General features: G+C 41.4%; 1 protein-coding gene across 21 annotated transcripts in view; it reads left to right on the top strand.

Moving 5' to 3' along the window:
* The window catches only part of EBF3 (EBF transcription factor 3), a 213,166-nt gene that overhangs the window by 164,200 nt on the left and 21,233 nt on the right, over nt 1–27,733 (top strand). For all 21 annotated transcript variants that reach the window (XM_075348454.1, XM_075348459.1, XM_075348453.1 and 18 more), the window contains exon 11: nt 23,476–23,564. In XM_075348454.1, the coding sequence (XP_075204569.1) occupies nt 23,476–23,564 (89 nt within the window). The remainder of the gene's footprint in view (nt 1–23,475; nt 23,565–27,733) is intronic.

Genomic DNA, 27,733 nt, shown 5'->3' with positions numbered 1-27,733 from the left:
GCACCAATCAATACATGCTGGGATTTTTTTGGAATCAGATATCTATATCTTGGCTTTTATTTATTTATTTGTTTTTTTCTGGTAAATTAACAAAGTTTGATGGATTTAGAAAAAAATACGTAGAGATTATAAAATACCATCTGCGTTTATTGAGGTTGGTTTTGAGCATCAGTTTCCCACATAAGGTGTAGAAAGATGACTTTAAGAAGTTACCCCGGTCTTCAAAATTAGGGTTGAATTGGCCATCAATATTAGTTTAAATCACACACCCAAGCCAATCGATCGTGACCCCTTCTAACAGCTGAATAACACTTTAAAAGGATTGTTAATCTAATATATTTTTACGAGTTAAATGGTCCAAAAGACTAAAAAGGATAAAAAAAAACATCTTAAACTAATACCCTTCCGATATGCTACCAACAGTTATCTGGTCACCCAACCCTAGTGACAACATTTGACCATTCCAGGAAATTATATAATAGAGATCAATGATATGGCCAGCGATTGCCTGAAGTTGTCACATGTCAGCATCATTAGAGGCGGGTGAACAGAGACCGGATTAGGATCAGAGAGGCAATTGCATGGGAGCCACAGTGGGTTCATAGGGTTTATATTACTCATTTTATTCTTCTAGATCAGAGGTAGGAAATTAATTTTCCCGAGGGTCCACATGAGAGACTGTGACTGGTGTGGAGGCCAAACCATTTATTCTGCTCAATATTAAGATATTAATAATTACTATTTTATTTTGACATTAATTGTATCACTTAATGAACAGAATAGAGTATTCAGACACCCCCTATATACAGTATGAGCCCAAACACAGCACCCACTATGTACAGTATGAGACTCCACATAACCTTCAATATACAATGTGAGCCCACACACAGTCCTCCTACAGTATAACAGCATGAGCCCTCACATAGCTCCCTACATACATGATGAGCCCTCATATAGCCCTCTTATGTACAGCATGAGCCCTTACAATACAATGTGAGCCACATATAGCCCCTCTATATAAAATGTGAGCCCTCTCATAGCCCCTCTATATACAGTGTGAGTCCCCACACAGCCTTCTATATACAGTGTGAGTCCCCATGTAGCCCCCTAGATACATTATGAACCCCCCCCATAGTCTCCTAAATACAGTATGAGCCCCCACATAACCTCTCTATATACAGTAGGGGCCCCCACATAACCTCTTATATACATTATGAGCCCTCACATAGCCTCCTATATATATATATATATATTTTGAGCCCCACATATCCTCCTAAATACAGATTGAGCCCCACATAGCCACTATATACAGTGTGAGCCCCACATAGCCTCTTATACACTTAGAGCCCCCACATAGCCTCCTATATACATTAGGAGCCAAACATAGCCTCCTAAATATAGCATTAGCCCCCACATGGCCTCCTATATACGTTGAGCCTCTACATAGGCCCCTATATACATTATGAGCCCTAACACAACCTCTTACATACATGCAAGAATCCCATTCACATGAAAACAAAAAAATTACCACATACTCACCTCACTCCCATTCCCTGGAGCTCTGCCCCAGTCTCTGCGATGATGTGATTTTGTAATTTCTGCTGTGCCTCACGCTGATTGGCGAATGAAGATGGAGCCAGAAGCCCCTCCTCCACCAATGTATTCACCACTGTGTGCATCCTATGGATGCAAAAAGTGGAGACATCGATCAGCATTGGTGGTGGTGGGGAACGGCACAGTGTTTGCTGCGGTCCACTGTTTCAGCCCTATGGCTGTCTCAGGCCGGACTGGAACAGACACAGTGCTGGATATGGCTCACAGATCACACTTTGCCCATCCATGTCGTAGACCATTGATGGCTGCTTCTAAAAAAAATGACTAGAATTGGACAAATTTATGGTGGCATGCATGGACGTATCCTTTAATGAAAATGCTATCCTTGCAACCAAGAACCTTGTCAAGTGGGTTATACTAGTTCTTTCCCCATTGTTTTAGCACCATAGATGGGCAGATTGACTCTGGGTGCAACTGGTTCTTAGTATGGAAATAAAGATGAAGATGAAGCAATGATTTCATCTTGAAAAACTGGAGATCTGCTCAAAGTCATCTCATCTACCCTACTAATAGTGACATCAGAAACTCCTGTCTACATATGGGTTTCTGGTTGAGTAAAATCTCTAGTTATGTTGCAATGGTCAGACACTGACTTCCAAAATGGCTTTCTATAGATCAGTAGTCCCCAACCTTTGTGTCCTTGAGAGCAACATTCATCTATGAGAGAGGATTGTAAGCCACATTCAACTCAGAGAGGGTCGTGAGTCACATTTAGCTCTTGCCACTCATAGTGAAGGCACCCAGTGTCCCCATTACCAGTAAAATGACAGCCAAAGTTTTCCACAGAAATCACCACACCAAGGCAGTTTACTAAGATCCAGGAGTTCCTACCTCCATTAAGATCTACTCTTCTGTGTGGGACTATCCAAAAATGTCACCATCTGGAAACCTTCATAGCTGTTTGCAAGACCTGGTGCAAATGCACCTTGCTGGCAGAAAGCCGCAAGGTAGATATCATGGGCCTGAGAGCCACAAGTGGCTCCGGAGCCACAGGTTGGGATCCCTGCTATCGATGGTACTGGAAAGCCAACCTTCTTGTTTCTGGAAGAGATCATGCTCCAATTGTGTCTGTAGACCACCTTTACTATCTGTATTCAATACTCATATTCTAAGGAATCTTGAGTGATTGACGTTTCGACATATCATCTTGTCCATTTTTCCGCAGTGTTTTTGGAATGGAGTCATATAAATACATGAAAACTCAGCAGGTCTGAGGTATTTTAATGAGGGGTGAAATGTTTAAAAAACTTAGCAATACCTGATATGTATGCTACTTTATGTTACATCATACTTTGCCTGGTCAACATCATAAAACATGAAGGTGAGATAATGTTGTAGACCCCATAGACCAGGTCTACTCTGGTGTTCTTCATGACGAGCAGAGGTTTTGCTTACATGAAAAAAATCACATATTTCATAAATGTTGCCACTAGTCTTATCCCTAGTTGGCCTCAGCTCTTTGTGTTGTCTCTGTTGTACACTTCTGGCATAATCCGACATCAGCATCTGTTTCAGATATTGTATTACATGTTGCCAAAAGGCAAAGTATTCAGTGTAAAGTCAGTGCAACTGATAGCCCATTTTATTACTCGGTGCTCCGTACCTGCGGGCTGGGATTGGTCGATTCGCTGGCACCATAATAAGCTATAAATGAACATCATGTGTCCGAAGTGTAAACATAATTGTTCCAGCACAATACAATAGCCATCCACCAGGAAATTCCTTTGTGTAACAGGAAAATCGAGCAGCTATGGGGTTTTTTTTTAGTGTCACACGACATTTCCATGATTTAGTGATTGTCCCTTTCAATGATATAAGTGTCCTCGGGATCAAGTCCACATCAAGCTTTTTCGACCAAAGTCTCATAAGGCTTTCCAGTCTGCTTCTATTCAGCTTCCAGTCACCGTCATTCATATATAAGTGTGTATACACCAAGTCATCAACAGCTTAGGTTCCAGCATCACTCAAGTCGTCCATGACAGGAGAGGTTCTCGGGCCAAATGTCAATCATTCCTTGGCAGCGTATTCATTTATTTATGCAACTCGGCAAGTTAGCAGATTATAGGTTGCTGCCTTGAGCTAGGCTTAGACCTAAGGTTTCCGTTTTCCAATTCTGAGTAAAAGTCAGATTTTTTTTTTGCAAGAGATATTATAAAATATAAAATTGATTGATTTTTTTTTCCATTTTTTTTTAATCTTTTGAAACTTTATGATAAACGAGAGAGTTTGTAAATGTAAGAAGTGAAAAGTCCCATAAAAAACCCAATTCTAGAGAACCTTTCATTAGAACTCAGTATTATGCCGTTCTTCTGTTAGAAAAAAAATTGATAACTGTGTGTTACAAGTGGGGGGCGCTATCTGACACCATCCAATTAGTGCTCATAGTAGCAGACTGTGTACCGACAAAGAGAAATGGTAACACCCAGTTGTCAATTTATGTAAATATTTTAGGAGCAATAACAGACGTGCCCCATAATTAGCGTATTATGGTAAATACAAGTGTTTACGCAAACAGACATATCTGGTGATAGGTCTTCTTTAATAATAAGCTACTAAGTGGTGTGATGCCATCTTTAAAGGTGACTTTGACATTGGGGTCCATGCAGTGTCAGGAGTTTTCTTAAGATTACTTAATAGTAGAGGAAGATAATATCATAATGGACTGTAAATGAGAAGCCCATTGTGTTCCAAAATGGTTCATCATTGGCCCAATGCATTTTGGCACCACAATGGCGCTTTTCTCAAGACAAAAAATAAAACAGATTACATAGCCTCTTGTATAACTAACATGTTGGAACTAGAACCGTAAGGGATTGAGTTCTCCCGACTAACAACTTGCACCTAAAGGCCTTCATGTCCATTAGAGAAAAGTCAAACTGATGATTTTGGAGGGACTGGACTATCATTTTTTGTGTAAGGAGGTCTCCTACTTTGTCCTCATGGATGAAGATGGGGGAGAGGAGGACCGAGCAGTTTGGATGTCAATGCTCAATCCTGTTATTTTCAGTGGAGATGAGCCATGGCCATAGCTGAATGGCAGTGGCTTTTTACTTTCCTTTTGTAAGGAGGTCTCCCTACTCTCCTCTCATGGATAATGCTGGGAGAGAGAAGGACCGAGCAGTTTGGATGTCAATGCCCACTCCTGTTGTTTTCAGTGGAGATGAGCCATGGTGATAAATGGATGGCAGTGGCTTTTTCCATTCCTTCTGTGAGGAGGTCTTCTACTCTCCCCTAATAGATGATGTTGGGGCAGAGAAGAACCTAGCAGTTTGGATGTCAATTCCCAATCCTGTTGTTTTCAGTGTAGATGAGCCATGGACATAAATGAATGGAAGTGCCTTTTTCCTTTCCCTTGGTAAGGGGGTCTCCCTACACTCCTCTCATGGATGATGTTGGGGAGTAAGGGATCAATCAGTTTGGCTTTGAATACCTATTCCTGTTGTTTTCAGTGGAGATGATCCATGGACATAACTTAATGGCAGTGGATTTTTCCTTTCCTTCTGTAAGGGGGTCTCCCTACTGTCTCCTCATGGATTATGTTGGGGGTGTAAAGGACCGAGCAGTTTGGATGTCAATGCCCAATCATGTTGTTTTCAGTGGAGATGTGCCATGGTGATAAATGGATGGCAGTGGATTTTTTCTTTCCTTTTGTAAGGGGGTCTCTTACTCTCCCCTCATGAATGATGTCGGAGGAGTAACGGACCAAGCAGTTTGGATGTCAATGCCCAACCCTGTTGTTTTCAGTGGAGATGAGCCTTGGCCTAAATGAATGGCAGTGGCTTTATACTTTCCTTCTGTAAGGGGGTCTCCCTACTCTCCCCTCATGGGTGATGTTGGGTGAGAGAAGGACCTAGCAGTTTGGATGTCAATGCTCAATCCTGCTGGTTCAGTGTAGATGAGCCTTGGCCATAAATGGATGGCAGTGGCTTTTTCCTCTATCCACTTTATATATGAAATATATGAGCGTTTGGCTCATGGGGTGGTGGTTGGGAGACATAGCAAAGGTTTGGCCGACAGCTATCTCATGTATATGGCCCGCTATAGTGTTATCAGCTACACGTGAAGTGTTTACAACCTTCTAAAATACCAATTCCCTGGGAATTCACAGTTGGGATTTTGGGAATGCCCAAAGGGATCAAAGCGTCCAAACACTGTATTGGATAAAAAAAAAATTGCCTTTCTTTAAGGTACAGTTTCCAGCTCTCTGTCAAATGGAACACAATAGGATCAAATCCTCTTTTACATTTTTACACTAAATAGGTTGTAATAGCCTGTAGGTTGTAGACTTAGTAAGTCAAGGATATTAGTGCTGCTTCAACAAGCAAGGCTGACTCCAAATGAATAATGCCTTCAGCCCCTCCATGCCTTTTGTGTTCCCTACGCACCTCACTATGCTCGGCTTACCCTGCCGAGTCCTGTGATTGAAATTCATTGCCAAATTTATTGAGAAATTAATGAGAAAAGCTGCAAAGTATTGACTTTGAGAGGAAAACACAACTCATCTTGAATGAGGAGGAAAATGCAGCAATAATTTAGCCACTATTGATTTTGCCCTGTCCATGTATTGATCTTCATTTTACAATATTAATTTGCACCTGCGATCGGCTGCAAAGGGAACTGATTTCATTTCTTTGCAGTGTTAATGTACAAAGCATTAGGCGCTCTTAAGATCCTGTTCTACAAACACGTCACCTGAAAAAAAAAGGATTTTTTTCTTTCCTCCCCTCAATCTATGCACTTGTTACCGAAATAGACTAAAAATTAATTTCATTCATTCTTTTTTTTTCTTTCCGTCTGACAAAGTATTAAAGTGGAGCCTTTGTGAAATGTATACCACTTCATAGCCCCGTAGGCTGTATTTCATCTGTGCGGGGAACTATCTGCAACATGAGATTCCGACCACTTCTCATCATCATGCCCACATTGGTTCAAAGTTCATGAAATTTCTATGAGCATCGATCTCATCTCATTGATTTTTTTTTTTCCAGCAGATCTTTGAAATTTTAATTTCCCAAGCATCTGAATTTCTTATAGATGAAATGCACTTGGTAGAGACAGTTGATGATAAAGTGAAAGACTTAGCATTGTGTTCAAGTTTTTTTTTTTCTAAATAGGGTGGTGTTGGGGGTAAAAAAAAAAAGAAGCGTTTTGGGAGATTGTAGCATCTTTTATGTTTTTTTTCTTTTAAGGAAATAGTCAAGACTTTTAGCTTGGTCCTTTTTGTTTTTTTTCTTGTAGATGAAATGCACTTGGTAGAGACAGTTGATCATAAAGTGAAAGACCTAAGGGGGCTTTACACGCTACGATATCGTTAATGTTTTATCGTCGGGGTCACGTCGTTAGTGACGCACATCACGCGTCATTAACGGTATCGCAGCGTGTAACACTTACCAGCGACCTTAAACGTCCTCCAAAGTGGTGAAAATTGTTCACCATGGAGAGGTCGTCCTAAAACCAAAAATTGTTAATGGTTGTTTAAAGATGTTGTTCCTCGTTCCTGCGGCAGCACACATCGCTGTGTGTGACACCGCAGGAGCGAGGAACCTCACCTTACCTGCGTCCCGCCCGCAATGAGGAAGGAAGGAGGTGGGCGGGATGTTTGTCCAGCTCATCTCCGCCCCTCCGCTTTGATTGGCCGGCCGCTTAGTGACGTTGCGGTGACGTCTCCGTGACGCCGAACGCACCTCCCCCTTGAGGGAGGAATTGTTCGGCAGTCAGAACGACGCCACCAACCAGGTAAGTGCATGTGACGCTGCCATAGTGATAATGTTCGCTGCGGCAGCGATCACACGATATCGCATGTACGACGGGGGCGGGTGCTTTTGCGTACAATATCGCTAGCAATTGCTAGAAGTATCTTAGCGTGTAAAGCCCGCTTTAGAATAAAGAAAAAACTTGAATACAATGCTAAATGGCCACATTGGGGGAAAAAAGCATTTTGGAAGATTGTAGCATCTTTTATGCTTTTTTTTTCCACTTGTGTATGACTCGTGTGAGTCTCGCATTGGTATCACCCGCCATGGCCTGATGCTTTCCTGACAGTGGAACCTCGGTTTACGAGTAACTTGGTGTGCAAATATTTTGCCATACGAGAAATTTGTAAATTTGTAACTCAATTGACGAGCAAGCTTTGCTGTACGAGCAAATACTCACCGCACACACTTCCGGTTCCGTACTTTCATTGCGCTCAGACCCGCTCTTGAAGTCCGCACAAACACGCACAAACACACACAAACACACACACACACATATTATGCTCACCTTACCTTCCGTTCCATCGACGGCCTGCTGGTCCTTGTATTTCGCCGGTACAGGATGTGTATGGGTAACCATCGCAACGATGGAGGAACTTCCGCTGTCAGCCACTTCTCAAAGGCAGACGCTGACCAATGAGAAGCATGTGGCTCCTGCCTTTGACATCAGCGCTCTGGCAGTGGAAGTTCTTCCATTGTTGTGATGGTTACCTGATACACATCCTGTACCGGTGAACTACAAGAACCGGCAGGCCAGCGATGGAACGGAAGGTAAGGTGAGCATAATATGTGTGTGTGCGTGTGTGTGTCTTTGTGTGTGTTTGTGTGTGTTTGTGCATGTGTGGAATGGCACAATAGGGGACCAGGATGGAACATTGAACAAGTTGTGGAACGAATTGTCTGAGCTTGCATTATTTCCTATGGGAAATTTTGCTTTGCTAGATGACTAACTTGGTTTACAAGCACACTCCCAGAACGGATTGTTCTCGTAAACCAAGGTTCCATTGTAGATGAAATGCACTTAGTAGAGACAGTTGATGATAAAGTGAAAGACTAAAGGGTGCTTAACACGCTACGACATCGCTAGCTATAGCACCCGCCCCGTCGTACGTGCGATATGTGGTGATCGCTGCTGTAGCGAACATTATCGCTACGGCAGCGTCACACGCACATACCTTGTCAGCGACGTCGCTGTGACCGCCGAACAATCCCTCCTTCAAGGGGGAGGTGCGTTTGGCGTCATAGCAACGTCACTAAGCGGCTGGCAATAGAAGCGGAGGGGCGGAGATGAGTGGGTCGAAGATCCCGCCCACCTTCTTCCTTCCTCACTGCCGGTGGGACAGAGGTAAGGAGATGTTCGTTGCTCTTGCGGTGTCACACATAGCGCTCTGTGCTTCCACAGGAACGAGGAACAACATCGCTACTTACCTGACAACGATTTTTTTGTAATTAATCGACCTCTCCAAAACAAACGATTTTTGTCTTTTTTGCGATTGTTTTAGGTCGCTCCTAGCTGTCACACGCTGCGATGTCGCTAATGACGCCAGATGTGCATCATAAACACTGTGACCCCGATGATATATCGTTAGCGATGTTGCAGCGTGTAAAGCCCCCTTTAGCGTTGTGTTCAGGTTTTTAAGGTTTTTTCTAAGTGGCGTAGTGTTGGGGGCAAAAATAAGAGCTTTTTGGGAGATTGTAGCATTTTTTTTTCTTTTAAGGAAATAGTCAAGACTTTTAGCTTGGACCTATTCGGGTTTGAATTCCGTGGCGAGATGTTACTTAATGTAACTTTATTTTTTTCTGAAATCAAAGCGATGGCAGACGATCAGGGGAATAAAAAGACATTCTTTACCAGACAATCATTTGAACACAGCAGTCTTTAACACCTGGTCAAGTTCACCTACTTACTTATCAGTAGGACATTTAATAACCTCAAGGTGATATAATTGCTATTGGCATCTGTCCCCCCTGGATTCTGGCGGTTAATGTGTAAACTACTTGTCAGCAAATAGCACTTTGTCACTGAAATCGCTAACACCCTCTAGAGGAATGTCTCCGAATCGAGCAATTTAATTTTACTTTATTTAATTTTTACACATTACGACCTGCGCTCATCCAGTCCAAGACTCCTTCAAGTCCAAGCTACACGCATTACATCAGGGAGAAAAAAAAGGCTACATCTTATTTAACAACTCCCCAATTTTTATTTTTTTTTATTTTTTTTTGGCTTTTTTAATTGACGTTCTCTTTTGTCCCTTAAAATGGATCTGCAGATTTTCTTATTATGTAGTTAGGCCTCTAATGTGAAAAACTACCTCATTACCAGGATCTGTTCGTAACCAGAAAATGACTGCATTATGACAAATGCATGATTGGGAAGTTACAGGAAGATGGTCATTATTAAAATGAAACTGGAACTGGTTTAATGGTTGCAACCAGCAGCTGGAATAAAGCAAATGAATGCCTTCCTGTTATTATTATGGTAGTCAGGCTTTTCTGTCAGGAGGAAAATGTGTGTCAGCTCCAGATTCCTAATATCTCTTTTGCTGGCTGCACACTTGCTAAAACAATAGCGTGTCAGTGCTAAAAGAAGCTTGCTTCCTGCATTACAGAATTTTCCTTTCTATTTCCAACCACGCAGCTAAATGGAAGGATGGGAACCACTACACATTGGCTTGAGAGCAACATTTGCACGAGTTGATAATTAGAAATCCGCTTAGAAATATCTAAGTGTTCTTTCCATTATGAAGGTTTCTCATCCCAATAATACTAATGGATTATTAGCAAAGTTTCTGGTATGTATTATTTAAGTAGATGACCACCGCCACTCTTGCCTTCGAGTACTGAGTCATAAGAATGAAGAAGAGCCATAAGTCATTGAAGAAGAGTCATAAGAATGAAGAAGAGTCATAAGTCATTGAAGAAGAGTCATAAGTCATTGAAGAAGAGTCATAAGTCATTGAAGAAGAGTCATAAGAGTTGAAGAAGAGTTTGTATTCACATAGGCTCCCTGGTGTCCTGGGGTTTCCATAATAAAAGTTAAGTGGCTGTCTATGGAACTGACCCATGCATGTGTTAACTAAACACACTGTAGGCCCCACAGGGACAAGGGCAGATGTGAAGAAAAAGAAGAAGAAGAAGAAAAAGAAACAACAGTAGATTGAAATATAAATAAGAATATAGAACATGCTAAGCTATAGGGAGAAATAAAGAGCATACTCAATTATAAAGAAGAATGAGTATGCTTAACTATAGATAAAGAGCATGCTCAACTGTAGAGAAGAATAAAAAGCATGTTCAACTATGGAAAAAGTAGAGTATGCTCAACTATAGATAAAGAGCATGCTCAACTATAAAGGAAAAGGAGTATGCTCAACAATAGAGAAGAATAAAGAGCATACTCAACTATGGAATTATGGGAAAGAATAAATCATATTCTAAACTATGGAGACAAAAGGAGTATGCTCAACTATAAAGAAGAATAAAGAGTATGCTCGACTATAGACAAAGAGCATGCTCAACTATAGAAAAGATTAAAGAGCTGACTCAAATTATGGAGAAGAAAAATGAGCATGCTCAACTAGGGAAAAGAATAAAGAGTATGCTCCACTATTGAGAAGGATAAGGAGTATGCTCAACTATAGGGAAGAATAAAAAGTATGCTCTACTTTGGAGAAGGATAAGGAGCATGCTCAATTATAGATAAAGAGCATGCTCAGGTTAAGAAAAGAATAAAGAGTATGCACCACTATGGAGGAGGATAAGGAGTATGCTCAGCTATAGATAAAGCGCAAACTTAACTATAGAAAAGAATAGAGTCTACTCAACTATGGATGAGATTAAAGATTACACTCAAACTATGGGAAAGAATGATGAGCATGCTCAACTACTCTGGAATAAAAAGAACATTCAACTATAAAGAAAAAGAAAGAGAAAAGCCTGCTCAACTATAGAGGGGAAAGAAGAGTATACGTATAGCGTAACCACTGTTTTAATTTTTATTTCATACATCATACGTACGCAGCATCAAAAACGTGATAAAAATGTAGTGTCAAAAATGGTCACAAAATGCAAGTATACTAATGTGCAAAAACTCAAACGATACTGATCGTGGGAACGTAGCCTTATTCTGCCACCGATCACAGGATGAAGAATGTGTACTGTATATGTGAGAACCCAGTCAGACGTCACAGAGCTATTCTGATAAGCCTGGCACTGTTATTAGGGCGTAATAATAATAGTAATGGTTATCACCCTTTATTACAAAACATGTTTTTCATTGTGTTCTTTCCCAGTCAATGCTCCATGATGGACCCGTCATACCGTCTTCTCCTGCCACATTGGCTTTAGCGTCTCAACGTGAACTGACATCACACACTGTTAAATTTTTATCAATTGCGCCATGATTAATCCCCCAAGTACACTAGAGTGACTTAAATATTTAGCTTGTTTCTCCTCTTATGACTTGAATGCTTGTAGAGCATGCCGATTAACTCCAAAGCACTCAGAAGTAGTTAAATATGTATCCTCCTCGAGCTGTAGGCTGTTTCATGGTCTCGAAATCATTGAGTATATTTGGGCACGTCAGTCCCTATTTGTGTGACCCGCTCTGGATCTTGGCCTGCATATGATAACAGGATATCTGCTTCTTTCAGGGGCCGTCTGATTGCTCGCCTCATTTGGCATGGAATGTGATTCTCTCCTTTTCAGCTCCCCTGTTCATTCAGCTTTTTATTGCTGTGTAATTTCCCTATTCTAAAATAGCAGCTCTCCAACCAAAATTACTATGCATTAGGCCGCGGTAGCCTGCTCAAATGGATATTAATACAGTTTATCTCTAAAAGGACGAATAATGTATTTCAAACAGATAAAAGGCCTCCTGTTAAATGAGGAATGTTAATATCTTATGGCATAGTTAATATAGAGATATTTCACAGGGGACGCCTGCTTTATGACTTCTGATATAACACGCTGGAAATCTGTCATATCTTGAATGATATAATTGTCTTCCGACTCAAAGATCTATCGACAATATATATATTTTTTCCCTCCAATTAGTCCGTTTTAGTAAATCATAAGCCCGAAGCCCTTGACTATAATTATGGTAAGGATCACATTCTCACCAAGGAAAATTCTAAGACTAATTTTCAGCTTTTATTCTTGGTATCATTATGTATTTGGTTCTAGAACCAACAAGTTAAAAGTTGAAAACATAAATACTATAGAACCAGAGGAACTTTAATGTTACAGTAGTTCAATGTGTTCATTCAAGCTTTTGTTGGCCGATTACTGCCTACTGTATTGGAAATACACATGGGCCCTTTCGATCTCTCCCCTTAATGCAATAACTTCGAATTAGAGATGAGATAACCCAAGGTTTGGTGTTAGTACTATACACAGACTTTACAAAAAAAAAACACTTTGGGTTCGGAGATCGGGAGCTTTACGTATGAACACCACTGGAGCAAGCATCACTGTGCTCAGGTACACTCTGTGCTGGGCCCAGGGCGAGCCACTTGCCATGATTGATAACAACAGCGCGATCGGGTGTAGTGTGCACCCAAAAAAAAAAATTGAAAAACCCAACCCATCCGCCCCTGGATGTGATCTGTTCATGGCTGGCTGCATGTGGGCAAAGAACCCGAACTGCCCAATCAGTGACTTCCTTTGGGGTTCAGGTCAAGTCCATGTCCCAAACTGAACTTTATCTAAAGTCCAGCTGAACCCCTCCAAACCAAACTCCCACAGGTCTGCTCGCCTCTACTCAATATATCTCAAGATCAAAACTGCAAGATGACCAGTTTGTTTGCTTGACTCTGTCGGTATTGTTTATACTGCATGTATCTACGCGAGTTTGTATTGAGTTTATGAGAAATTGATTGTGAAGAATTGTAAATTTGAAGGTGTTTGCATTTGTTGTTTCCAACCATCGATACACATGGCTCCTATTGAACATTTCAATCTGGCAAATTTTGGCTTTCTATGGACCCTTTAGGCAAAACTACAGCCTATATCAAATCTTAAATAAAATTAACAGATTTTTACTATATTTCCTTTCTTCTTGGCTCAAGATATTGCTACATAAATGGAGCTAGTTAACCAACGTTGGTTATTCTATATGTGTTTGATTGAGAACGTATCTACTTTTTATTGTTAGACATTAAAAACCTTAAACAGAATTGTATTACCTTTCTTCTTGGCTCAAGTGGTACGAGTTGACCAACGTTGGAAAAAAAATGGTTTACTCTATTGGGCGTTCGTTATGCTATTTGTGTCTGATTGAGAATATCAGTTTTCAATTGTAAGACATTAAGGTCCTTAAAGGAGTTGTCTGGGACATTAACATTGATGGCCTAGTCTTAAGGTCCAGTCACACTAAGCAACTTACCAGCGATCCCAACAACGATAGGGATCGCTGGTAAGTTGCTAGGAGGTTGCTGGTGAGCTGTCACACTGCGACGCTCCAGCGATCCCACCAGCAACCTGACCTGGCAGGGATCGCTGGAGCGTGGCTACACGAGTTGCTGGTGAGCACACCAGCAACCAGTGACCAGCCCCCAGTCTCCTAGTTACAGCACACATCAGGTTAATTAACCCGATGTGTGCTGCAGCTAAATGTGCACAGAGCAGGGAGCAGCGCACAATGCTTAGCGCTGGCTCCTTGCTCTCCTAGTTACAGCACACATCGGGTTAATTGCCTGATGTGTGCTGCAGCTAAATGTGCACAGAGCAGGAGCCGGCAGCACAGGCAGTGAGAGCGGAGGAGGCTGGTATCAAAGGTAAATATCGGGTAACCAAGGACAGGGCTTCTTGGTTACCCGATGTTTACATTAGTTACCAGCCGCAGCAGAAGCTGGCTCCTGCTCACTGCACATTAGTTGTTGCTGTCTCGCTGTCACACACAGCGATCTGTGCTTCACAGCAGGACAGCAACAACTAAAAAATGGCCCAGGACATTCAGCAACAACCAACGACCTCACAGCAGGGGCCAGGTTGTTGCTGGATGTCACACACAGCAACATCGCTAGCAACGTCACAAAAGTTGTTCGTTACCAGCGATGTTGCTAGCGATGTTGCTTAGTGTGACGGGGCCTTTAAGATAGGTAAATGACTGTGTGATCGGTGGGGAGGTATGACACATGGCACCCCTGCCGATCAGCTGTTCCCAGTACCGGCGGCGGAAAGGAATACTCAGTTGCGGAGCTGCAAATCATAGCTCTGTAAACTGTATAGTGGCCATGTCCGGGTATTAAATATTCACCCCCTATTTGAATCAATTGGGGATAGTTGTGCCATACCCTACGTTGATGGAGCTGTGCTGTGAAGCTTCGGCCAACACTGCTACCAGGAAGATCTGATCTACGGCAATGCCGGATGTTGCATCCCCATTGAACGGACATTGAAGAACTATCTTAAACATAGGTCATCAATGTCAAAGTCTCAGACAACCTGTTTAATAAAATTCGAAGAAATATAAGGGTGGACTGGACACAGGTTCTAAAATAGATTTATATTAAACTGTTGCTTCCATTAATTCATTAATCAAGGCTCCTACTGTGCATTTTGGCAAATTTTGATAGTCTTCGGACACCTTGGGCAAAACTATTAACAATTTGACATTTTTTTATAAAATAGACAGATGAGTCCTTCGTTACCTTTTCTCTTGGCTTAAGATTTTCCGAGATAAGTGGGGCAAGATGACAAGCTTTGAAAGGAAAAAAAAAATAGCTTTACTCTATCGGGCATTGTGTCTTATTGAGAATACATCAACTTTCTGTTGAGATATTAAAATCCTTGTGAAATTCTCAAAATGCAAAAGTGGGACCATTAGGTTACAGAATAGATTTATATCAAACAGTTGCTTCCATTAATATACTAATCCAAGCTCCTACTGTGCATTTTGGCAAATTTTGGTAGTCAATGGATATCTTGGATAAAACGTTAGGCAATATCAAATCTTTTCTAACGTAAGCCATATTAGGACTTCTATATTATATGGGATTTAATATGATTGAGTAGTAGCTGCAGGGCTTCTCGTGAATAGAGATGATAACAGCTGATACCTAATACTGGCGCTCGCACACGGAGGTTGTTATGCATTGAGCTAGACATACCGCCACACTGTGCATAGCTTACATATATTATTATAAACACAGTCGGCTGTATTCTTTCATGTAATTCTTCTTCAGCCATGACTCTTAAGTTACCCAAGGCTCCTTTCTCTAATTATCCACGAGGTCAGTAAGCAAAATTGGGAAGACGCTGGGAGATCAATACAAATTATCCCTGAGCAAACCAGTGCTGACAGTTTGAATTGCAGCATATGTTTACCCAAAATCAGGCAATTTATCTTAATATCAGCAAAGTAATGCAGTTCAGGTGAAAGGTCAGGCAATCTCTCCACCTCATAATTACCCAGTTCTAAAACAGGAAAGTGGTATTGATTGGCCTAGCTCAGTACTGTGTGACTGGGACGTGCCAGTGCCTTGCCCCGGCTCTGCTGGGCTCTTGGCTTGTAAACTTCGCACACTCGCGATTTATTAGATGTGTGGAAAAGGTCTTATGTTTCCTACTTCAATTGAAGATTTTGCCATTGAAATCTCTTCTTCTCCTCGTTTTGTCAAACAGCAGGGTGGAATATCATAGTTTTGGGGTTTTTTCACCGTGTTTCTATGAGTTTTGGTCCTTGCAGGGTGGGCATGAACGGGTTGGGAACTTTACTTTCTCCATTTATTCTGCACTAGAGAAAAATCTTCTCGGTTACTGACAGATATGAATTTGGTTGTTTTTGTTATATTTCTATGATCATGAAAACCTGAGCGGGGGGGGGGCAGTTGGGTGGTTCATGAGAAGACACCACTACTAGGACAACCTCTTAAGATTTTGCGTTTCCCCCATGTAAAATAATGAAGCATATGCTCACCACCCCTACTTGCACCCTTCCAGTGGTGCGATGACTAACAGAGCCAGGACTCACGTGGGGTTGTGATGTCAAGCAAGCCCCGCGTCCAATCATCACTTGCTTCTGTCTCCCCATCTTTGGACCAAACGAACAATCAACAGGAACTGAACACAGCCGTAACACTCCCTTCCTGTTCATAATCTTGTTTGGTCTCAAGGCGGGGAGAAAGAAAATGGTGCTGATTGGATGTAGGGCTCGGGTGACATCACAACCACATGTGAGTCCTGGCACCGGGAGGCATGGCACCACTGGAAGGGCTTCGGTACAGGAGGGGAGTATAGTCTTTATTATTTTACCTAGTGGAAACATGTGGAATCAGAAGGGGTTGTCCTAGTAGTGGACAACCCATTTAAGAGCTCGGTCTGACGTGCAGATAATTTGGGTGTTGGCTATCCATGTGAGCCACAAATCACATACGGAGAACAAAGGTACCCATTTTAGCCAATGTGCCAGCATACATTGCCGATTTTTCACATTGTCTACATGGAAAAAAATGGAAGCTATGTGGATGAGCGCATGGTCACTGCTGCACAGACATCAAAAATTAGTGGCTGGAGTTTTTGTACAGCTGTGTCATATGAACCCGGCCAAAGTCTCATTTACCATGAATACTCCATGGGAAAAAAATGTAAATTAGCTTTCCTCTATAAGAAAAAGAAAACTATTGCAAATTAGCTAAACTGGAGACTCTTCCAAAAGGAAGAGAGACTGGTCTACTTCTTTTTACCTTTTGGAGGAGTTTCCCACTTGGCTGATATATGATCGATCTGTTCCTTCTGGAGAAGAGTGAATTTGGATAGTGGAAAACACAAACCTTTGTTTCATAATAAGCTCAGAAAGAGGTCAATTCCCAGTGATCTCCACTTGAGTAAGACAGTCCACCAGCTTCTCTGGTCGGAGAGAAGGTTGGAACCACCTTCGAAGAAAGAGAACATTGATGGCCCCAAATAACAATAGTGTAGGTGATGTTTACTTATGACTATGAATTACGTAAATTTATATGGTTGAGGACGGTATCATTTTTGGAAAAAGTCAGTTGGTAAATGATTATTGAAGTCATAGGACATTTCAATCTCAATGTAGAATAGTGCACACAAAAAATCCTATAAATTACATCACATTGCACTGCAATAACAATGAACGATAGTGTCGTACCCTCCGTTACCGTGTGAAGTGACACCTTCAGAATCCAGAGACAGGTCACGATGACACTTTCAATTACATTTACAAAAGGAAGGCCCCATAAGTGCTTCTCAAACGTATGGAAATATCTGTTCTGAGATGAAAGCCTATAGTTATTACGAGTCATAAAGCTTGCATTAAAGCTTCTATCACCTGTCACTAACATTTGCATGAAATCAATAGCATGAAGCCATCTATCTTTTTCTTGACCACCTTTCATCATGCTGGCTTCATTAAGTCAAACAGTCACAGTAATTAGATAGACGCAGGAGAAACTCTAGTGTGTTACAAAAGCATGGGAATATCTTGTCATCTGCCCAGGACGAATACAGAGACATTTATGAAAACTGATGAAGAGGTAACTGCGAAAATAGCCTTCGGTCAATAGTGAACATTCAAGGTTTATTTTTGTTTTCCCTATCTATATTTATTAAAAGGTACAAACAAGATCCTTACTTAGCATTAACTACTCAACCCTTATTGAAAATGTTATACTCTTATCACAGTAATACCCAAAGATTTCTGCAATATCAAGTGATACAAATTTATTGTAAAGTTGCCCCCAAAATTCCAGAAAGTTTAGATTCTTGGCAATAGTTGCACCACGGTTGCGTCTCAATGCTACAATATGGGCACGATGTTACAGTGAAACATTGCAATATTCATGTTGACCAGCCAAAGTCACCAAGTGGCCTTAAACTTGGGATTTAGGATGATCCCAAATTACATAGGGGCGGATTTGTTAAGAATAGCATTGCACATGCCACTCAATATGAAGGGCTCGCTGGAGTACAATGCACTAAACTCATTAGAAGGCCACTTAAAGGGAATCTGTCACAGGTTTTTTATATGTAATCTGAGGATAGCATACTGTATTGGCTAAAACACTGAATTAAAGGATGAATTACTTAGTAGGCTGTGTGCTGTTGTTTCCACACAATGAAGGTTGTATCAATAGTAGTTAATCACTGTCTGGACTACAGGTCTTGTGAGCATCCTCCCTTCCTTTGATTAGCAACTCACTGTCATATACAATGCACACAGAGAGCCTGGTGTGGGCGGAGTTAGTTTTCTCAGTTTTGCTACTGCTGCATATTAGAACTCTGATTGTGACACAACTGTTGCACCCAGTAATCTAAGTAATATATCACTTGATTCAGGGTTTCTTTGACTACTTTATGCTGCTCTCAGATAAGGTAGCAAAAACTTGCTGACAGATTCCCTTTACTGAATTCAGTGCATCTTAATAATGGTGTTTGCCGTTGTGCACTTCTAGTAGCATTTCTAAAATATGAACCGTCGACAATTTTGCTGAATTTGATGGATGTGTATAATTACACCCTGTCCAAAAGTGAGTCCTTCCCAACTCTGCCCAGTTTGACTGAGCTGCTTCACTTTGGCATGAAAATGGCAAAAGTCACAACATTTTAGTGGGATTCTGCTTTACACGAAAATTTTGCAACTTTTTAAAGTGCTTTATGTCAATTTTCTGGTCTAAAAGCTTTGATAAATTGGTGGCACAGTCTACAGTACATTGGTCGTTCCTCCACACTGAGTCCATACCTTGGACTATCATCCAAAATTCATAGTCTGGTTTGGTCGCCCATCTAGACTGCCTTTCTTAGGAATTATATCTAGGACCATACTAAATTCTTAGGTACTTTGCACCCTACGACATCGCAAGCCGATGGTAGCGATGCCGAGCGCGATAGTCCCCGCCCCCGTTGCAGCTGCGATATCTTGTGATAGCTGCCGTAGCGAACATTATTGCTACGGCAACTTCACATGCACTTACCTGCCCTGCGACATCGCTCTGGACGGCAACCACCTCCTTCCTAAGGGGGCGGGTTGTGCAGCGTCACAGCGACGTCACATGGCAGGCGGCCAATAGAAGCGGAGGGGCGGAGATGAGCGGGACGTAAACATCCCGCCCACCTCTTTCCTTCCTCATTGCAGCTGGGACGTAGGTAAGGAGATGTTCTTCGCTCCTGCGGCTTCACATACAGCAATGTGTGCTGCCGCAGGAACGACGAACAACATCGTAACATCAGTCCTTCCGAAATTATGGAAATGACCGACGCTACACCGATCATACGATTTCGCCGCTTTTGCGCTCGTTAATCGTAGTAAAAAGGATTCACATACTCCGATGTCGACAGCGACGTCGGATGTGCGTCACTTTCGATTTGACCCCACCGACATCGCACCTGCGATATCGTAGTGTGCAAAGTACCCCTTAGTCTGGGCTGAATAATCATCTGAGGGATTTATAGTTTGTAGTCCATCTGAGCTCCAAAGGCAACCATTCTGATGTATTTCTGTGTTTTTACTCAATAAAGCGGCAAGCCGTAAAAGGTGACCTGGTGCAGTTGTTCCTTTTTTAGCCCGTCTCATCCTGATGCTACTCATAGATGTGTAGATCAACTGTGATTTTCCATAGTTTGTGAACTGGCTGTGTAATAAATGAAATTGAATACCATCAGTATTAATAAATCACGCCTTAAGATTCTTTTTCATAGGTAAAATCCTTTTTTTTTTTCCAAGTCCGAGATGTCATCTGAGACTTTAGACTTGCACACCGGTGTAGTCCGTAGGTACTGACATGACAAATCGTCCCCGCAGTCACGGCTGACAGCATTTGATGATTAATGACCTGATTATGAAGTGGGTCCTATATATATGGAATATGCATCAGAGAGAGTTAGGACTTCTGCCGTGTCACAGATGCCAAGATATTTTTGAAAAGCCTTTGCATTTGCTGCAGACAGGAACAGGGAAAAAAAAACGCTGAAAAAGCCGTGTCATGTAAAATCAATACATTGGATCAATTCTTTATTAACAAGAAAATGTCTTACTGCACATTCCTATGTGGACCTTTGTCTCCAGAATACATGATGGAATGTCAAATCAAATTGCAGTCTTCAACTTTCTGTCATGTTATCGAGTGCACACAACGGACGACTCTCCGCGAGATGAGTGCTCAATTGTTTAGACAAATAGCTCCGACACTTTTTAGTCATCATAGCTAATAATTCTGTTTTCCTTATTTTAAGTTCATCATCCTTTACCGTGTTCTGTAAGACTGCTTGGATTCATGTAGACTAAGAATCAATAGACAAAAATGACTTCGTAGAGAATTCATCTTTTCGAACATCGTTGACTACAAATACCAATCTTTAAGGGGTTGTCCACTACGATTCCCTCATATTAAGCCAATCGTAGATGGGGTTGATGGCTTAAAGTGACCGGGCCTGCCAGTTGTGAATGCACCACCCAATGAGATAATGTGTATTAGAATGCTTTAGGTCAGGGGGAGAGAAGGATCTAGAAATTTGACTTCAACATTGACAAAGCAGATTTTTCTGATAATATATATTACAAAGTGTGTACTAACGATATATATTAAATAAAAATTAAAATGGCAGTCGCTCTTTAAGGGTATTCTTTCTTCTCCCTATTAAGAAAAAGCATACACTCTGCGTATTGGGGGTCTAGAGTAAAAGCTGTTGACCAATCTATCATTGGTCAAACACAATCTCAACTTTTGACTCTTAACGATAAGTTGTACTATGTGGGAAACCCAATAGAAAGTGTTACACTTCTCTACAGCACCTCTACAGGTGAAATGGAGCATTACACAATGAATGGGTTGTCCTTGAAATGTGCAGGGTCTTCCAAGAAAGAGAAACGCTCTTTGTGGCTCCTCTCTGCTCTGAATGATTTTGACCCTTAATGTGCAGCTGTAATCTGTGGGAAGCCCAATAGAAAGTGTTTATCTCCTCTACAGCACCTCCGCAGGTGACATGGAGCATTACACATTGAATGGGTTGTCCTTGAAATGTGCAAAGTCCTCCAAGAATGAGAAACACTCTTTGTGGCTGCTCTCTGCTCTGACTGCTTGATAAGGGTCTTAAATAAAGGACATCCCTCTACTCAAGCACAAACTAGACAACACCAAAATACATTTCCATTCCACTTTGACTATATATGCTTCTATGATTTGAAAAAAAAAAAAATTCCAAATTTTTTGGTGTCATTCATAGCCAACATGAATGAGGTTTTGCTCGAAAAAGTCACCAATCCATTGTCCCAGTCTTGGGTCCTAAGCATCTACGGTTGACTTTAGTTTCCAGTTGAGCAGTAAGTAATCCGAGACGTGTTCTTCTGTCAAGAAAAAAAAAAGAATAAGCTTTGATGAATGTTTCACTTCTCACTATAGAGTTACCAGGAATAAAAATGATATCTGTAATACCCGGTAATATACACTAATAAGTATTTTTATCTTAACTCTAGCGCTTTGGCCTTCAGGCTTGTTTTTTTGTCGGAGTCTGCCAATGCTATAATAAAACCCTACGACTTCTTCTAAAGCTTGTTAAACACAATGTGTGGAGTCCAACACACTCACGATCATGATTCATGCACTGTACACAGCGGCGTATAGCGTTGATTTACGACCACGAGCAGTTCATAGTCAAAATTACAATTTGAGGGGTTGGCGGGAGTGGGGGGGAAGATTAATTACTATTTGTGGCCTGCAATTTTACCAGGCTAGTGGATTGCAGCAGTAGAATGATAGTGCCTTACATCAGTTTGTAGTCAGCCATTCACAGATTATTAAAGCTGTGCAAGATTAAGTGCGCCTCCTGCCTAGTTTGTGCTCAGGCAATATGCTAGACAAAAAAGGACCACAGGGATAAATCTGAAACAGGCAATAGCCGGGCATATGTCATAATTGCCAGTTAGCCGTAAATTTGCTGCTAGTATGGAATACTCTGCTTGATAGAGCCATCATAGCATGTCTATGTGCGGTACTGTGTATGACCTGATGATCTTGCCTTGAGCTTTTCTTGCATGTTCTACTTATTTATTTATTTTTTGTTTATTTGCTTACAAAGTCACATTGTATCTTGATATTATTGGGGATAGAGGTCATTTTTAGTGATGAGTGATCACTACCATACTTGGGTGTTTGGTACTCATAACCAGTGGTGAGATAACATTACCATGCTCAGGTGCTCAGTACTCGTAACTAGTGATGAGCGGGCACTACCATGCTTGGGCACTCGGTGCTCTTAACTGAGTGAATGAGTGAGCACTACCATGCTCAGGAGCTCAGTACTCGTAACTAGTGATGAGTGAGCACTACCATGCTTTAGTGCTCGGTACTCATAACTAGTGATGAGCGGGCACTATCATGCTCGGGTGCTCAGTACTCGTAGCTAGTGATGAGCGAGCATTAACATGCTCATGTGCTCCATACTCGTAACTAGTGATGAGCGAGCACTACCATGCTGGGGTGCTTGGTACTCACAACTAGTGATGAGCGAGCGCTACCATGCTCGGGTCCTCGTAACTAGTGATGTGTGAGCACTACCATGCTCGGGTGCTCGTAACTAGTGATGAGTGAGCACTACCATGCTCGGGTGCTCAGTACTCGTAACTAGTGATGAGCAAGCTCTACCATGCTCAGGTGCTCAGTACTCGTAACTAGTGATGAGCGAAATCTACCATGCTTGAGTGCTCAGTACTCGTAACTAGTGTTCATTGAGCACTACCATGCTTGGGTGCTTGATACTCAAAATGAGCAGTTGGATGAGCGCGACTCGAGTACCCGAGTAAAATGGAAGTCAATGGGAAACAAGAATGTTTCCCAGTTTCCCAGTGACCATTATACTTGGGTTCTCGAGTTGCGCCCATCTGAGCATCCGATTGCTCATTACGAGTACCAAGCAATCAAGCATGGAAGTGCTCGCTCATCATTAGTCATTTTGCAAAATTTTATGCAGTAAATTAGGATGAATGGTCCATTATAACTTCCTATAGAGGCACAGTAATAGAGGTACAACATATTAATGTGAATATTTTTGATTATTTTATGGATTATTGTTTTTTACGTGTGTATAATCAATATATATATATAATATGTTAGTTGTGTAAATCTAATTGGAAAGTATTTTTTTCCAGCACTGAATGAACCAACCATAGACTATGGATTCCAGAGATTACAAAAAGTTATTCCAAGGCATCCAGGAGACCCTGAACGGTTACCAAAGGTTAGTAATACAGTGTTACTTACCTACTTCCTAAAAGATAGATAGATCGATAGATAGATAGATAGATAGATAGGTAGATAGATAGATAACATATATTTATGTGTCACGCCAAAGACCAAAAAATAGTGACTAACGTCTCATTAAACCTCCATCTACGTCACAGTAGAAACACAAGAAGCTAAGATATCTGGGTTTGTATGGCAGGGTGCTAACAATGGAGGATGGGTAGTCATCACCCATGACTTTATGTCCTGTTGTGTATAAATATGTGACTTTTCAGACTTTGTGTTATACTCGGCTTGATGAAGAAACCTGAGTAGGCTCGAAATCTGCTATTTTTTTTCCCATCTTCTCAGTTAGCCATTAAAAGGTATCAACCACTGAGGACTCGAATTTTAATAGATTTTATATGTTCTGTATGGAGAGAACCATTCACTGGCAGTGAGTTATCTTCCCAAGAACAAAATTATTGGGCGTTGAGATTCAACATGTCCGATCATGTCCAAGGTTCCGAAATTGACAAATTCGGCCAACCTAAAGCTGGCCATATACATATGATTGTGAACATCCAAACAGTCAATCAGCCATCAGCTATGTCTCTCGACTCCCCTATAAATGGGACTTTAGTCTCAACAAATTAATTTACAGATCAAACTGCCAGACCCTTATCTGCCCCAACATTAACTGTTAATGGCAATTCGGAAGGTTCCCATGCATTAGATTGTTAGGCAATCTCACTGATATTGGTGGGTTTGGCCGACGTTAGTCTCATGTATAAGTTTTATGTGAACAGGGGTGGACATATCATTGGTGCAATCTGTGCATCTGCACAAGGGTCCAAGAAGTGAGGGGGACCATTTCTACCTCCAGAGAAGGTGGAATTGTGTATTTTGGTGAGTTATTGGCCCAAAAAGGCCCCATATACTGTTTTTGCACAGGGTCCTTTTTCTGTCTGACGGCCAGTGCATACTGATTAATTAGGTCAATCGACATATTCTAGCCTATTAGACTCTTTTTGCATATAGAAGTACAAGGTATTCTATGCCTCATGTCTCAAAAATTCCGATAGGTTTAATAGATTGTCTGGAAATGAGACTGCCACTCCACCTTGTACAGAACACTATTCCGAGTGTTTTAATGCAAAATTAGAATGAAATACAATAAAATGTTGGCCGCATTTTTATTATTGTAAAGATTGATCGGTAGTTACTTCTGATTCCGGAAATTCCTGCAATAAAGCCCAATCGTTACAAAAGCAGAGAGTTTCTGTATGTAGTGGTGGAATAAATCAAAGATAACACTTCTTAAAGAAATAAGGAAGGGGGTGGGGGTGGGGAGTGATACAAGTATTTCGATTTTGCAAAGGGAACATAAACTTCCTGCATAATGAAATAGTTCAATTAAACATTTTCCACTCCAGTAGCCTGTAGTGATTTCCATCTAACCAGCCCCACTCTGATCTGTGATTATGTGACTCTTGTTTTCCTTTCATTTTCTAAAGCTCGATTCAGTTTAATCTTTTGTTTACAAAGGTTTTGTTATAAGTCCCTGACTTAGCAAGCGAGCAAATGAAGTCCACATATTAATATCTAGAGGGACTTTTCATTTAAATGCACCAGACAAAAGCTGCCGGTGTTGTTTATGCACATGAATCGCGTTGCATAGGATGGATTCTGATCTATATCGTTTCCGTGGCTTTTGCAAATGCATAATTTGGAGTCATTCAAGATCTTCTGGGGTCGTCGTGAAGAATTGAAAGTTTTATTTTTTATTGGAAGATGAGGGTGCATGTGCCCCTGGTGCTCACCAGAACATTTGGATAGGGTAAGGGCAGCATACTCAATCTACCCCAGATGGAGAAAGCCCAGCATTATCCGTAAATGTTAGAACGCTTCTTGTGTTACAAAATTGCCTTCTAGGTTGTCATGTGCGATGAATATAGGACTTCGTAAAACAATTTCAATATCAAATTATGTATTTTACCTGCTCATTTATAGCAAAAAGGCATGGAGTGATAACATCTTGGGTCCTTGGGCTATAACGAGTATTTTCACGAAATGTGAAATATTCAGGCTAACCATGGATATCACATTAATACCAACTGGTGAAAATGTGGTGCCTCCCAATATGGATTGTGGCTTCCCATCAGAAGCTTTTATGGAAAAATAGGATCAGGCAGTTGCTTGTCCACATGCCCAATACTTGTGTTCTTTGAGAAGACAGTAACGTACTTGATTTTCACAAAGACACCCTTGTCCACTCTGAGGATACACGTGAATTGGGGGTTTGGGAGACATAACTGTATCTGAAGCATAACTGAGTGCCAAGCTGGTCATACACTTTAGAATAATATCATCCAGCAAGAAAGGCCTTCCTCTCAATGAGTATTGGGGCCTCCCAACAGCAGGTTTTGAGGAAGAATAGGATTAGGTAGTTGAATTTCAACATTTCAAAGGAGATAGGCAACCACCAGTCCTGTCTTAAGTTGGCCATACACAGGATATGACAATAGAACGATAAACCATATTATATTGCACAAATATCATTTCGATCAAGCTATACATTTCCGATAATGGGGTAGAGATAGTGACATAAAGTTTTCCGAATGATCAGCAGATACACATTATGCCATGCACGATAGTCGTGATAAAATATCTGACATGCCCAATCGATCTTTTGGACAACCATGGTCATTCATCACCCAAAAGTTGATGACTTGATACTTAACCACCATACAACAAATTATCGATTTTGTCAATATCATCTATTTAGTACAACTTTGGTTTAATGTCTATGGGGGTCATTAGTCCACTCTCCCAATTTGAACAAAAGCATCCTTTGCCTTTCTGATTGTGCATGCATTTGGGGAGATTTTTATAAGAGATAGCGGTATCCAAACCATAACTGAGTGCTAATTTGGCCATTCACATTAGAATATTGTCAGCCAATGAGAACGACCTGCCATTCAGGGCGTATTGGGGCCTGCCAACAGCAGCTTCCAGGGAAGAATAGGATGAGGCATATACAAGCCTTTAGTTCTTAGAGGACACAGACCTCCATCGGAGAGTGGTGTACTCAACTCTCCGAGTTCAAGTATGCATGTCTGTGGTGAGATAGCTGTATATAAAGTGTTTGGCCAGCTTTAGAAGATGATAGTGAAGGTAATGTAATGTATTCCACAGACTCTAGTAGACGTCCACCTTGCCATATGAAAGATGAAAGTCCTGTTCCATGCAGGACTCTTTGACAGCGCCAGACTATATGACCACTCGGGGGCCAATAGAATAGCTAAATCATTGATGACCACTTTGGGTCTTTGGGCTTCTAACCCATTCAGGGAATCAACAACTACAAACTTTGACCCTTTACATGCAGGACCCTGGGCAGTACCGGCCTATATGATGACTCGGGGACCAATAGCTAAATCATTGACATCCACTTTGGGTCTTTGGACTTCTAGCCAGTCAGGGAATCAACATCTACAAACATTGACCCTTTACATGCAGGACCCTTGGACAGTGCTAGCATATATGACCACTCTGGGGCCGATAGCTAAATCATTGACGTACACTTTGGGTCTTTGGGCATCTAACCAGTCAGGAAATTAACATCTACAAACATTGACCCTTTACATGCAGGACCCTTGGAAAGTGGCGGCATATATGACCACTCGGGGGCTGATAGCTAAATCATTGACGTACACTTTGGGTCTTTGGGCATCTAACCAGTCAGGAAATTAACATCTACAAACATTGACCCTTTACATGCAGGACCCTTGGACAGTGCCTGCATATATGACCACTCGGGGGCCGATAGCTAAATCATTGATGTCCACTTAGGGTCTTTGGGCTTCTAGCCAGTCAGGGAATCAACATCTACAAACATTAACCCTTTACATGCAGGACCCTTGAACAGTGCCGGCCTATATGACCACTCGGAGACCAATAGCTAAATCGTTGACGTCCACTTTGCGTCTTTGGGCTTCTAACCAGTCAGGGAACCAACATCTACAAACATTGACCCTTGTCTGAATGTGAAGGGCAACATAAAAGAATAAGCCCTTGATTACATCAAATAGGGTTGTCTTTGTGCATCATCTTACTTATACGCCAGCGGGCATGCATATATCACCTCGTCAGGCAATACAATTGAACACCAAAGGAATTTGC

This window comes from Anomaloglossus baeobatrachus, chromosome 5, assembly GCF_048569485.1.
Source record: "Anomaloglossus baeobatrachus isolate aAnoBae1 chromosome 5, aAnoBae1.hap1, whole genome shotgun sequence".
NCBI lineage: Eukaryota > Metazoa > Chordata > Amphibia > Anura > Aromobatidae > Anomaloglossus > Anomaloglossus baeobatrachus.
Note: the sequence above shows the minus strand (reverse complement) of the source record. Positions and strands in the feature narration are given on the sequence as shown.